At 41.3% G+C, this 12,857-nt stretch overlaps 1 protein-coding gene across 2 annotated transcripts in view; it reads left to right on the top strand.

Moving 5' to 3' along the window:
• LOC146640198 (serine/threonine-protein kinase BRSK2-like) overlaps positions 1-12,857 on the top strand; it is a 145,383-nt gene that overhangs the window by 96,361 nt on the left and 36,165 nt on the right. For both annotated transcript variants that reach the window (XM_085358444.1, XM_085358435.1), the window contains exons 3-6: positions 20-105; positions 5,622-5,762; positions 7,811-7,927; positions 10,524-10,557. In XM_085358444.1, coding sequence (XP_085214570.1) covers positions 20-105; positions 5,622-5,762; positions 7,811-7,927; positions 10,524-10,557 — 378 coding nt within the window. The remainder of the gene's footprint in view (positions 1-19; positions 106-5,621; positions 5,763-7,810; positions 7,928-10,523; positions 10,558-12,857) is intronic.

The raw sequence follows: 12,857 nt of genomic DNA, 5'->3' as shown, positions 1-12,857 counted from the left end.
TTCTTGTGTTTGTCTTCAGGTGGAGCGGGAGATAGCTATTCTCAAACTCATAGAGCATCCTCACGTTTTAAAGCTGCACGACGTCTACGAAAACAAGAAATACCTGTGAGTATACCCCTCCCTCAGTCAACACTGTTGACACACTCTTTTTTTAAAATATAATGTGTGAAAATACAGTTTTGTTTTTCTTTATTGTTTAACAGAGTTAGGAGAGTTTGTAGGCTTTGAATATAGCAGGTACTGCGTTAAAGCAGCGGTCCCCAACCCCCGGGCCTCGGACCGGTACCGGTCCGTGAGTCGTTTGGTACCGGTCCATGAGAGTTGAGGCTCAGGTGTGAAATGTATGGTTTTCAGGGTTTTTATCAGTTTTCAGCGTTATTTTGTTATCGTTTTTATCGTTAGCTCTGTTTTCCTGAGTCTTTTCACCTGTGTTATGAATAAATCTTCTTTTTTTCGGTACCGGTACTAGTTTTATTTTGTTGTATTTATCCGCGACACCTTAAAGGCCGGTCCGTGAAAATATTGTCGGGCATAAACCGGTCCGTGGCGCAAAAAAGGTTGGAGACCGCTGCATTAAAGTGCTCGTCCAAATGTTAATGTATCCAGGAGAACTTTAGCTTTGAACTTTTTAACTCGCGCTGCCACAAGTTTCAAATAAAACTGACTGATAAGTGTGAAGTAGTCAGACTCGAACGTCAAGGAACGTGATGGGGAAGCAGACTTAGGTTTCCAGAGGTGAGCAATTTATTTACAGTGAACTCCATCTTACGTGAAACTTAACAAAACTTCCCCCCAAAGTAACTAAATTAACAAAACTCAAAGTACATGGATGCAGCAACACAGCTCACCTCTCCTCCCTCAGTCTGGCAGAGACTGGCTGTGTATAGGCCCATCAATTTCCCTTCAGTTAGTGCAGCCAGTGCCACTCACTAGAGCTGACTGACCTAAAACTCTACACAGATGACTAAGAATGACAAAAACCTCCTCTCACTTCTGATTAGCACATTTACACAGCTAAACGGCTCTATTTATAAAAACAAAAGATTCAACAAATCCATTCGGACCTGGAAACAAACAAAAGGAAGCATTTCTATGGTAGAAGAAACCCCTCCTCTTGGTTCAACCTGCTGATGTCATATCTGACATCATCAGCACTTTAAAATGAGGAAATGCTAGGCGGGCCTTTCCCCACACCTGACCTGCATGAAGACTGAAAGAAAGAACAAAGTATGAACAAATGACTTAATCTGCAACATAATAAAATATAAAGAAACGTGTAACTGAGTATTTACCTTAATTTGCCAGCAACAGAACGCTTGCACAAACAAGCCCAGGTTAGTCGGACAGCAGTGTTACTTTGATACAATAATGTGCATAACGTGCAAGAAAAGTCAACACATCTGGGACCCGTGGAGAGCATTACAATTGCTCATCTACTTTGTCACAATGAGCATGATGCCAACTCAAATTAACAACAGCACGAAGGCCTTTCATCAGTCCGCTTAAACCTGAAGAAATCGAACCCATTCATCCAGAGTTGAGTTATAAAAATATAAATATATAAAATGCTAATCTAGTAAGTAAACGTGGTGTATTGTTAAAATGAATATAGTCATTATTAGACACATTCATTTTCAAATTATGGGTAATAAATTTATTCATATTTTTTTAGATTAAGTCATTCATTCATCCTCAACTTCAGGCCTCAAAGATGATTCAGACACGGTGTCCATAAACAAGCTTGGAAACTGTTGCTATTGTGAATCCACAGAGAACGATGCTACACTCTCATATTAGGAGAATTGTAATTTTGCGACGGCTCTTTAACGGCTGACAAACAGCACTGATAAATCAAACGTCTAACTAACAGTCGGCAGCACTGTACAACAGTACAACGTTTACACGAGCAGCAATCTGAGCTCCGGGATTTGATTAGAAATGCTTCTTTGGTTCCCGTCACTTTAACCGGCCCCCGGCAACTCAAGCGTTCGTGTACGGGTTTTATTGTATACATTAATCTCATGCATGTGATGGCTGCGCTCCAGTGGCGTGGCTTAATATGTTGTTCAATAATTGATAAAGGTGCTGCTGTCAAATGGAGCGGGAATTTGTTTTCTTAATGTTGCGAGGACGGGGACGAATGGTCATCATGGATGCAAACAGTTTGAAATTCTCACACTCACAAATCACGCCCGAGCGTGTTTTTAATTTAAATAGCTGTGATGGGTAAATGCTTGAGCAGATCCCTTAATCTGCTAATAAATCAGGCCCCGGGGAAGACGGGCTGCAGGAGGAGCCGGCTCAGCACAGGAGATGGATAAAACCACAAACCCACATGGGTTGTGGATTTTCTCAGGGATTTATGTTGTGCATCAATGTGGTGACTGCAACACATCACAGCTAAATACTCTTTAGTTTATAACCCAATTATTTCAATAATGCTTCTTTCGATTTGAGGTGAACATGAACCAGAGGATCTGTAGGGACTCGGATGGGAAGTACATTTAATGTAATGTTACATGATTGGAGGTTCTTTACTAACAAAACTGTGGGAGATCTTTTAGTTTTGGTCCAGTAAATTACACAGATTTCTGTTATCGTGTGTTTTACTTTACTATTTTATAGCAAAAATTGCGACGGCTGAAATAAGGTTTGTCATCTCAGGTTGTGTTACATTTCTAGGCAGCAATCAAACTGAAAGCGACTGACCACGAGAGGTCGCTTTTCTCGAATTGTTTCTATCTGCAGAAACATTCTGGCTAATCCGAGGCGTGTTTTCAACACATTACTGATTAGTTCAACACACAACTAATCATTCCCTTTATATGTCTATGCGTCTTCTTACTTTGCCTTGGAGTTAGGGCTGCTCAATTAATCGAATTTTAATCACGATTACGATCTGGGCTTTCAACGATCATTAAAAATGACTGAGCCGATTATTAGCCCCTCCCTCATTTATCCGCGACACCTTAAAGGCCGGTCCGTGAAAATATTGTCCGTGGCGCAAAAAAGGTTGGAGACCGCTGATTAAGAGGACCCGAGGGAAGCTCAGAAAGCTAAGCAGAAGTTATTTAGAGAGGAGAGTGACTGCTGTTGGTTGAAAAGAGAGGTTTAAAAAAAAAAAAAAAAAAAAAAACTTCAGTGGTGTTGCACACTATTTTATATTATTTTTTAAAGTCATTATTCAATAAATTGTTATCCCTTTAAAGCCGGTAAGAGCAGCACACTGTTTTGTGTAACTATTTTTAAATCCCTGTAGAACCTGAACCGTGTAAGCTAGCGCAATAATCTGTTTTGCATATGAAACTTACATCTTATGCCATCAGCTTCTCCTCGGTCAGTTTCCTTCCACATAAATTGCATAAAAAGCGCTTGCAGGAACAAAAACATAATATTCCAGAAACACGCTTTGCCGATCCGATCAGCTGTTCGTAACACTTCGCACATTGAAACAGACTCACCGCTAACTATCACATGTCCGCCATTTCCTGCCCGAAACCGGAAGTGATGTCATTTTCGCGGAAAATGTAGTTGTTTTTTTTTACTTGTAGGCCTTAAAAGCCTATACTGGTCATGTTTGACTTTTCTGAATAGTTTCTGGGATGCTTAGAACTCGAATTGCACTGCTGGAAATAGTTTATTTTTCTTTGCAAATTTGCATCATAGGATTGTTTTTGTTTTTCCTGCAGTATATAAAAATTGGTGTATCTCCAAAATAAAACTATGAAGACACTCAAAATAAATTTCCTGTTGTTGTAAACTATTTTTTGCAACTTTTTTGTATTTAAAGTTTTGAGGGATAAACCTCTTAAATTTCTCCAAGTAGAAATATATGTTAAAAAACAAAAACAATTTTCAATTTTTTTGTAGTTTATTGCACTTTTTTGCAATTAATGTAGTTACTATGGACTTAATGCATACATATTATTAAAATATGGGCTATAACAGTTGTATAGCAACTTGAAATGCTCCCACAAATGGCACTACAACATGTAAAAAATAATATAAGCTCTGGCGGACTTGGTTCTATAGTAGGTCTTAAAGGGTTAAATAAATATCGTCAAATAATCGAGATCTCAATTTCAGTGAAAATAATCGTGATTATCATTTTTGCCATAATCGAGCAGCCCTACTTGGAGTCACAACAAAAATGGAAAGCAGGCCGATGTTCGCACACATTGCAGAGGACGGGGTTCAGACGCACCCTAAACCATTGGTTGTGTGTCTTCACTCAAAGTGTTCGGCTAAAAGTCCCTCACACTTTCAGCTTCTACATTTGGCTAAGTGGCACGATGTCACATGCACGTGGTAGTGGTCACACAAACATTTCTGCGACAGTTGTGATAAAGACTTGCAGCTGCAACACAATTTATTAACCTTCACTTCATCACTTCAAGATAATGATCTTATCTTTTGGAGGGAAGCAGCAGAAAACAATGAATTCTTCTAGGAGACGGTTCTTTAAGAACCCCACGTTCCAGACACGTGGCCAAAGACTTCTTACTAATTTATGGCTGTGGGTTGTTTTGGCTTTGTTCCTTATATGTAGTGAGCTGTCAGGACAGGTTAGTATATTAATTACAACAAAAAGTGGTCATGTTGAAGGTTTCTCTAAAATATTATTATAAAAAGAAAATTGGGCTAAAAATGTGTTTATGGTGATCAAACTGCATCTCAGTAGCCCTAAAAACTGGCTTTTGTTACAATGTGGGAAACTCCATTATCAATCAGACATTAACTGTCCAGGTTCTCAGTCACCATCAGTGACAACTCTAACTGCACAAAAAGCCAGTTTTTCAGTTCAATTCAATCCAGTTTTATTGATATGAACAGTCACCTCGAGCAGAATGATTACTCTCTTTGTGTTGGGAGAACAATTGAAAACATTTACATCTTCTAATAGGGTTAAAACTGCTGATGACATCACAGGGTTAAAATGCTAATGTATAACTGTAATACTAATGTACAGCAGTCCCTCGTTTGTCGCGGGAGTTACGTTCGAAAAATAACCCACGATAAGTGAAATCCACGAAGTAGCCAACTTTATGTTTTTTACAATTGTTATAGATGTTTTAAGGCTGTAAAACCTGTCACTACACACTTTATACACTTTTCTCAGACAGGCGTGAACATTTTCTCTCTTGTTTACTCACAAAGTTCAAACCTTCGTAGAAAAAGAAGTCCAGTGTTATAGAATGAAACCAAAGGCTCCCGCAGGTGACGACGTTTCGTCGACATTGTTGTTTGTTGGGGAGAAAACTTACAAACACACAGTGCAGCACTTCAGAGTCGCACTGCTAGGATCGAAGATTTATGTAAATTTGACAAACTGAACACATTCTGTACTGTACAGGAGACACGGCACAAGATTGATTGACGGTGGTCTACAGCCAATCAGGACGCAGAACACAACGCGCTGTAAACATAAATAAATAGAAAATAGAAAGTATGCAAAATTGCACAAAAAACCCGCAAAACAGCGAAGCCGCGAAAGGTGAACCGCGATTTAGCGAGGGACCACTGTAGACATGACTGCAGCAGTAACTGCTCCTTGTTTTACTGGTATTGCAGGTTTCAGAGGTTTCCCGTCACATGTATTTGGCCTCTGTCTTCTTTTGCAGATACCTGGTGCTAGAGCATGTGTCTGGTGGGGAGCTTTTTGATTACCTGGTGAAGAAAGGCCGGTTAACACCGAAAGAGGCTCGAAAGTTCTTCAGACAAATCATCTCCGCTTTGGACTTCTGCCACAGCCACTCCATATGGTTTGTCACTCAGAGACAAATATTGGGTTTTATCAGAGGGTTGGGTTTTAGCTAGGAGTGCTGGGGAGAAATGGACTTTCCATGTAACTCTGTTCTACAGGGCAAACATCAGGGTGCAGTAAAACAGATAATTTATCACAGCAATTTGTAATAATACATTTTCAAAATTACACCAGTGTGTGGGTGAGTCTCAGGTAGCTCCGCCCACACACATCAAACGGACCAGGCTCTGCTCTGAGCCATTATAAGTGCGACCATACACAATGAACTGATCTCGTTGCCTTTGCTCAAACGATGGGGACCAGGTCTGCAGCTACTCTCAGGAAGTTGCTGCCTTGAAAGCAACTTTGGTGTGTTAATACGGCAAAAATAGGACAGGCATCAGTCTGCTATCAGTGTGACTGAATGAGGTCAAAGGGCAAGTAAATGTAATCTGTTTGTATTAGTACGCCAGTTAACTGTGATAAATCTGCAAAAATTGCAAGTCTGTGTCGGTTTCTTCAAATCTTTTGTCATCCTCACCCCACACAATTAAACAAAATGAAGTGCTCAGTGTCCAGCTGAGTCTCGTATTGCAAAGACATGTTGCAGATTTGAGGTCAGGCTGACTGCAGCGTGAGGGCAAAAATCTCTTTACCAAATGCAGTATCGTAAAACTGAGGCAGTCATAATGATAGTTAACAGAGTTCATTGCCCCGGCCTGCTTCTTCACCTTTGAGAGAATTTGCATTTAGTTTAATGTGCACTTAACGAACTAATAAAACGATCAAAGCATTCTTACTGTAGTTTATATTCTAGGGATTGTTTATGACTTTTCTATCGTTTCTACAAACACTGGAGTGTTTGCTCCATTCGGATGTGTGAAGAACGGGTTTCCTCCTGCAGCCTCTTTCCTCATCAGCTGCAGCCGGCGCTGACTTTAGAGGCTGCAGCTCCTCTCGATCTCTTTTCATCTCTGAGACCACCTTTAGTTCCTCCACACATGACTGCAACACAAGAGCAATTGCACATCAAACATGTTCTGCCTTTGAGCCTCAGCGTTAGACATCAAGTGTTCGACTTTTAAGAAGCACATTTATTCTCCGCTGTGTGTTTTCTGTAAGAAAGACGCACAAAACTCGAGCTCTGTATGTCTGCGTTTTATGTCCCTCGCTGGTTTTAAGTAAAACTGTGGACTCGTATTTGACTCTTTCAGTCGCTGATGAGTTGCAATCACCTTGTCTTGATTACAGAAAACATTAAAGGCCGTTTCCCTGAGGAGGTCGGGACATGACTGCGAAAGCTGGCACAGCTCTGATGACCTTCTGTATTCACTACTTTGAGTCGAGCCTCTCGGGACAATTTAAAACTGCTAAACTGATCAGTGTGGAACAGATTCTTACAGTGCATGATCCTGGTGTACTGTAGAGGCACCAGTGTTCACACTGGGAACATCACAAAATGGGAAAATGAATGTTACATTTTTAAAAGATGGACGTCCCATCACGTGTTATTCTCTGCCGCCCTGGTTTAAAAGCATCAAGCTGATCTGGCTGTCACCATCACCCCTGTCCTAAAGCATAGCATGCTTCATCCTCCCACGTGACTTTAATCAGAACCATAATTTACAAAATCAATTTGTAGACTCGACTCTCTATAAGTAACGTGTTCACTGAGGTCACAGAGCAACTGAAGAGTCATTTTCCAATAGTACTTTGTAATGTCACCATTCCTGAAGGATCCTGTGGACCTCAGCGTGCAGACAATAAGACCTTGAATAAAGGTTAGAAACCAGTCTACGCTCCAGGTTCAATTATGTGTTTACTTGTTCTTTACTTGCCCTCAGACTGTTTAGCACCACCAGGGTTGCAGCTGAAAATATAAGGCCCATGTGCATGTAGAGTCATGGCTCCAGCTGGGCTCAGATTGTCTCTTATTATTTCCTCCTGTGATGTTTGTCCTGTTGAACAGAGTCATATAACCAATTCAAGTCCCTTGAAAAGCCACCACCAAGAAAATGTATCACGAGTAGACTCATGTAAGGATCTGTCTTTGCTGTTCTCTGGCAGCCACAGAGATTTGAAGCCCGAGAACTTGTTGTTAGATGAGAAGAACAACATCAGGATAGCAGACTTTGGCATGGCGTCTCTGCAGGTCGGGGACAGTCTGCTGGAGACCAGCTGCGGGTTAGTATTCAAGTTATTGACTTGCAAATTATACCAAGTGCATGTCTGACACATTATGCTTTGAGTTCTTTATAGCGAGCACCAAACATGAACATGCTGAACAGAACAATAGATGTTATTACTGTTCTAAATGTAATCCATGGTTATTATTTGCACATCTTGATTTGCATGACTTTAAATCCCTTTAACTCGCCAGTCTTTCCATTTACCTCTCAGCTGAAAACCTGCTTTAGCTCTTTGTTTCTGACTCTCTCGAGAGACATAATGGTTCACAGTGTCATTTTTCCAGCATCTTGTTAGAACCAGTTGCTATAAATCAAAAGCGTAATGAAAAATGATTGTTCCAGCAGTAGAAACCTTTCCTAGTATTTTGTTGTGTAGTCTTTGTGGGCTCTACAGGATATGTGCTGGTCAGCTGTAGGCCAAGCAGCATTTCCCAGAGTCAGCCATGTGGAACGGCTAAAGCTTGGCTGCTCTGGCTCAGAAATGCTGCACAAAGCAGGAGGGAGACAAATCTCTGCAGTCCAAGTGCTCCAGTATACAAACATGTGGACAGTTTGACCCTGTGCTGTACATGTTGTGTGCTGGCTGTGTGTCCGAATCGCCAATAAAACAAAATATGATGTGGAAATGTTGGCAAATCTGACATGTGATGTACCGATACATGCCGAGTCTTTCTTTGGGGCGTACCTCATAGTCTGATAGGATGGATACTGGAAATCTTCCATATAACTGAACCAGTATAGGGCGTCCTTTACTTCTGGACCTAGTTTAGACTTCTGCACATGGATTTTTTATCTGCATATTTTCAGTAATTTATGGCTGTTTGCTGGGCATTCAGTGCAGCTGGCAGTACGCGTGCATCGATTGGATTCAGTGGGGCTTTCGAGTCGTTAATAGTCTTCAAGCTCACTCTGACACTGTGTCCGTGTTGGGGTCTGTCAGATTAGTCTTTCGCTGAGCGATCCTTTAAATATCTCTCGTAAGTCAAAAGATTCTTTCACTTCATGTGACGTTAATGGAATTCATTAAATGAGCAAGCTGCCTCCAGCAGGAAGGATGAAAATTAGCTCGGGTGTAATTAGATTGCAGTTAGTGTATTTTGACATGACTGTGTTTGAGTAGTTCAGATCGACTGGGTTTACATACATTATCATAATTAAGTATGTTGCGAGTGAAGATGGAGTGTGTGTTTACTCTGCGAGTTTAGATGGGATGCTGCTGGAAGAAGTCATGCTCTGTGCTTCGTTTATTCCATGATGAATCCGCACAGGGAAGCTCCAGAGTACAGTTAGTTCTGCTGCAATTGTGCAATTATTAGATTATTTAGAATGCAGACATGAGAGGAAATACTAGAGAAAAATGACCATGTTTCAAAAAGCAGAAAGTGCAATATTTAAACAGGAAGGCAAAGAGCACAGAGCCCATATTTTGGCACCGTGCATTGTCAGTACTTAACGCTCCCTTTGACTCTATCACAGCTCGTGGCGCTCTTTCTGCAGCACTTCAGATTCTTTCACTTTCTGGCATATTTTCGCTCATTGCTTCTGCAAGTGTCTGCTACGACCTTGAGATTCTTTATCCATCTTCCTGCACTGCTCTTTGAACACTCAGATTTTCACTGATGGGGGTTGTGAACTGTGAGAAACATGGCAAAACTTTTGTGCCTCTTCAGGTCGTCTGTTGTGGATTTTGAAGGATTATTGTTCTATTATAGAGGATTTTCTCTTTGAAATTGTCTTGCAAAGTCTGACAACCATCACAGCAGAGATGGTTGAATTCATTCTTCCATTGACCATCGTTCAACAGTCTGCAGAAAAGACTCCTGCAGTCCAACGAGTGGTTTGGATATCTTACAAGCTGTTATTAGAAACTGAGGAAATTGCACTGGCGGCATAGCGATGCAGTGATGAGCAATGTAGCATCACAGCAAGACGATTCCTGGCTCAAACCTCTGGTCGGGGCGTTTGTGAAGAGGTTGCATGTTGTTGGTTTCCCCTTACAGTTCAAGGCCTTTCGCCCAGTGTCACCTGGGACATGGATGGATGGATCCACTGGGATGGATCGAAGCTGACTACTTCTTTGTGGGCATCAGTTATGCTCGTTTTCAGAGTGCTATTAAGCTGTTTAGGGCCTTGGTTTCAGAGTCACAGTATCAGAGGCTTAAAGACATACCTGCACTTGACAGATATGCTCTTAAAGGTCTGGCACTATGATAAACGACATAAAAGAAAGCCCATGTCGCTTTTCTAAAGACATTTTTTTGTCTGTCTTACTACAACCTTTTTATGAGTTTGTATAACTTTTGTTTAAAATTATTATTATTTTTTGCCGTGTGCTGGATGCTGCCGTGCGTTATCCAATAAGCCGAGCCACCACAGCACAAGATTCTGTTTTGAGGCTGTTCGATGTTATGTAATACTCTTTAAGCATAAAGAAATCTGTCATGCAATAAAGACTGATGTCATTATTTTAATGCATGTGAGGTAAAGACTTGCGTGTTTCAAGGAACTGCTATCCAGAGCATCAGCTGATACTTCCCCAGTGTATTTATTGTGCTTCATGTTGTATCCTGAATGGCCGCCTCTTCTTACAGATCTCCACACTACGCCTGCCCAGAGGTTATCAGGGTAAGTGCTCGCTCTCTTCTTGTCTGTCTCTTTCTTTCATTCAATAATAGGAGCTCTGAATCAGAGTGGCTCTTACATCACTGCTCCATCCTCTCTGCATTCACCAGGCTTCCTCGTTCCCTCTCATTTGTGCGTCTCTATTGCCATATTTCTTTTTATTCCTACTTCCAGCTGCCCATACCTGTACATCTTCATAAAGTCAAGACTTTTTCAGTTTGATCCCTTTTTCTGTGATAGGGTCTTAGTTTTGATTATCATGGGGCACTTCTATCAACAGTATGCCCCGAGTGAGTGCTCTGTACTCTCTGAGGGAAAGGGTTGTAATCTGCATGGTTTATTTTTTTATTAAATATTTCTCCCAAGTCGAAAACACAAAGTTGCTGTTTAAAAATGACTGTTTCAAATGTAAGAAATAGACATTGTTTTTAGTGGACAGCAGCCCAGCTGTGTTTCTATGCTGTCAACATTCAAAATAGTTAAGCATTGAACACATGACTGTAAAATCAAACTGCGACAAAGGGCGGTACTTTGGTTCTTTTCAAGGTTTAACCCCCAAAACATCATTAATTATGAGCATTTGTGATTTAGTGTTGTTGTTTACTAATAATTCTTCATTAACAATTCTACAGTGGCTTGCAAAAGTGTTCGGCCCCCTTGAACTTTCCCACATTTTGTCACATTACAGCCACAAACATGAATCAACTTTATTGGAATTCCAGGTGAAAGACCAACACAAAGTGGTGCACACGGGAGAAGTAGAACCAAAATCATTCATGATTCCAAACATTTTTTACAAATAAATAACTGCAAAGTGGGGTGTGCGTAATTATTCAGCCCTCTGAGTCAATACTTTGTAGAACCACCTTTTGCTGCAGTTACAGCTGCCAGTCTTTAAGGGTTTGTCTCTACCAGCTTTGCACATCTGCAGACTGAATCTTTGCCCATTCTTCTTTGCAAAACAGCTCCAGCTCAGTCAGATTAGATGCACAGCGTTTGTGAACAGCAGTTTTCAGATCTTGCCACAGATTCTCGATTGGATTTAGATCTGGACTTTGACTGGGCCATTCTAACACATGGATATGTTTTGTTTTAAACCATCCCATTGTTTCCTGGCTTTATGTTTAGGGTCGTTGTCCTGCTGGAAGGTGAACCTCCGCCCCAGTCTCAAGTCTTTTGCAGACTCCAAGAGGTTTTCTTCCAAGATTGCCCTGTATTTGGCTCCATCCATCTTCCCATCAACTCTGACCAGCTTCCCTGTCCCTGCTGAAGAGAAGCCCCCCCAGAGCATGATGCTGCCACCACCATATTTGACAGTGGGGATGGTGTGTTCAGAGTGATGTGCAGTGTTAGTTTTCTGTCACACATAGCGTTTTGCATTTTGGTCTCATCTGACCAGAGCACCTTCCACATGTTTGCTGTGTCCCCACATGGCTTGTGGCAAACTGCAAACTGGACTTCTTATGGTTTTCTGTTAACAATGGCTTTCTTCTTGCCACTCTTCCATAAAGGCCAACTTTGTGCAGTGCATGACTAATAGTTGTCCTATGGACAGATTCCCCCACCTGAGCTGTAGATCTCTGCAGCTCGTCCAGAGTCACCATGGGCCTCTTGGCTGCATTTCTGATCAGCGCCCTCCTTGTTCGGCCTGTGAGTTTAGGTGGACGGCCTTGTCTTGGTAGGTTTACAGTTGTGCCATACTCCTTCCATTTCTGAATGATGGCTTGAACATTGCTCCGTGGATGTTCAAGGCTTGGGAAATCTTTTTGTAGCCTAAGCCTGCTTTAAATTTCTCAGTAACTTCATCCCTGACCTGTCTGGTGTGTTCTTTGGACTTCATGGTGTTGTTGCTCCCAATATTCTCTTAGACAACCTCTGAGGCCGTCACAGAGCAGCTGTATCTGTACTGACATTAGGTTACACACAGGTGCACTCTATTTAGTCATTAGCACTCATCAGGCAACGTCTATGTGCAACTGACTGCACTCAGACCAAAGGGGCTGAATAATTACGCACACCCCACTTTGCAGTTATTTATTTGTAAAAATTGTTTGGAATCATGTATGATTTTCATTCCACTTCTCACGTGTGCACCACTTTGTGTTGGTCTTTCACGTGGAATTCCAATAAAATTGATTCATGTTTGTGGCTGTAATGTGACAAAATGTGGAAAAGTTCAAGGGGGCCGAATACTTTTGCAAGCCACTGTATTTCTATAAATCTGGGACTACAAATGATTTTAGATGCTAATTTTATACATTTTTGAGAAATGAGGGCTGCGATTTTTGGTCAGTTAATGTGTT

This window comes from Diplotaxodon limnothrissa, linkage group LG1 (assembly GCF_057381915.1).
Source record: "Diplotaxodon limnothrissa isolate DT_005_m linkage group LG1, D_limnothrissa_male_GT1.1, whole genome shotgun sequence".
Lineage (NCBI taxonomy): Eukaryota > Metazoa > Chordata > Actinopteri > Cichliformes > Cichlidae > Diplotaxodon > Diplotaxodon limnothrissa.
This window is presented reverse-complemented; position numbering and strand designations above follow the sequence as displayed.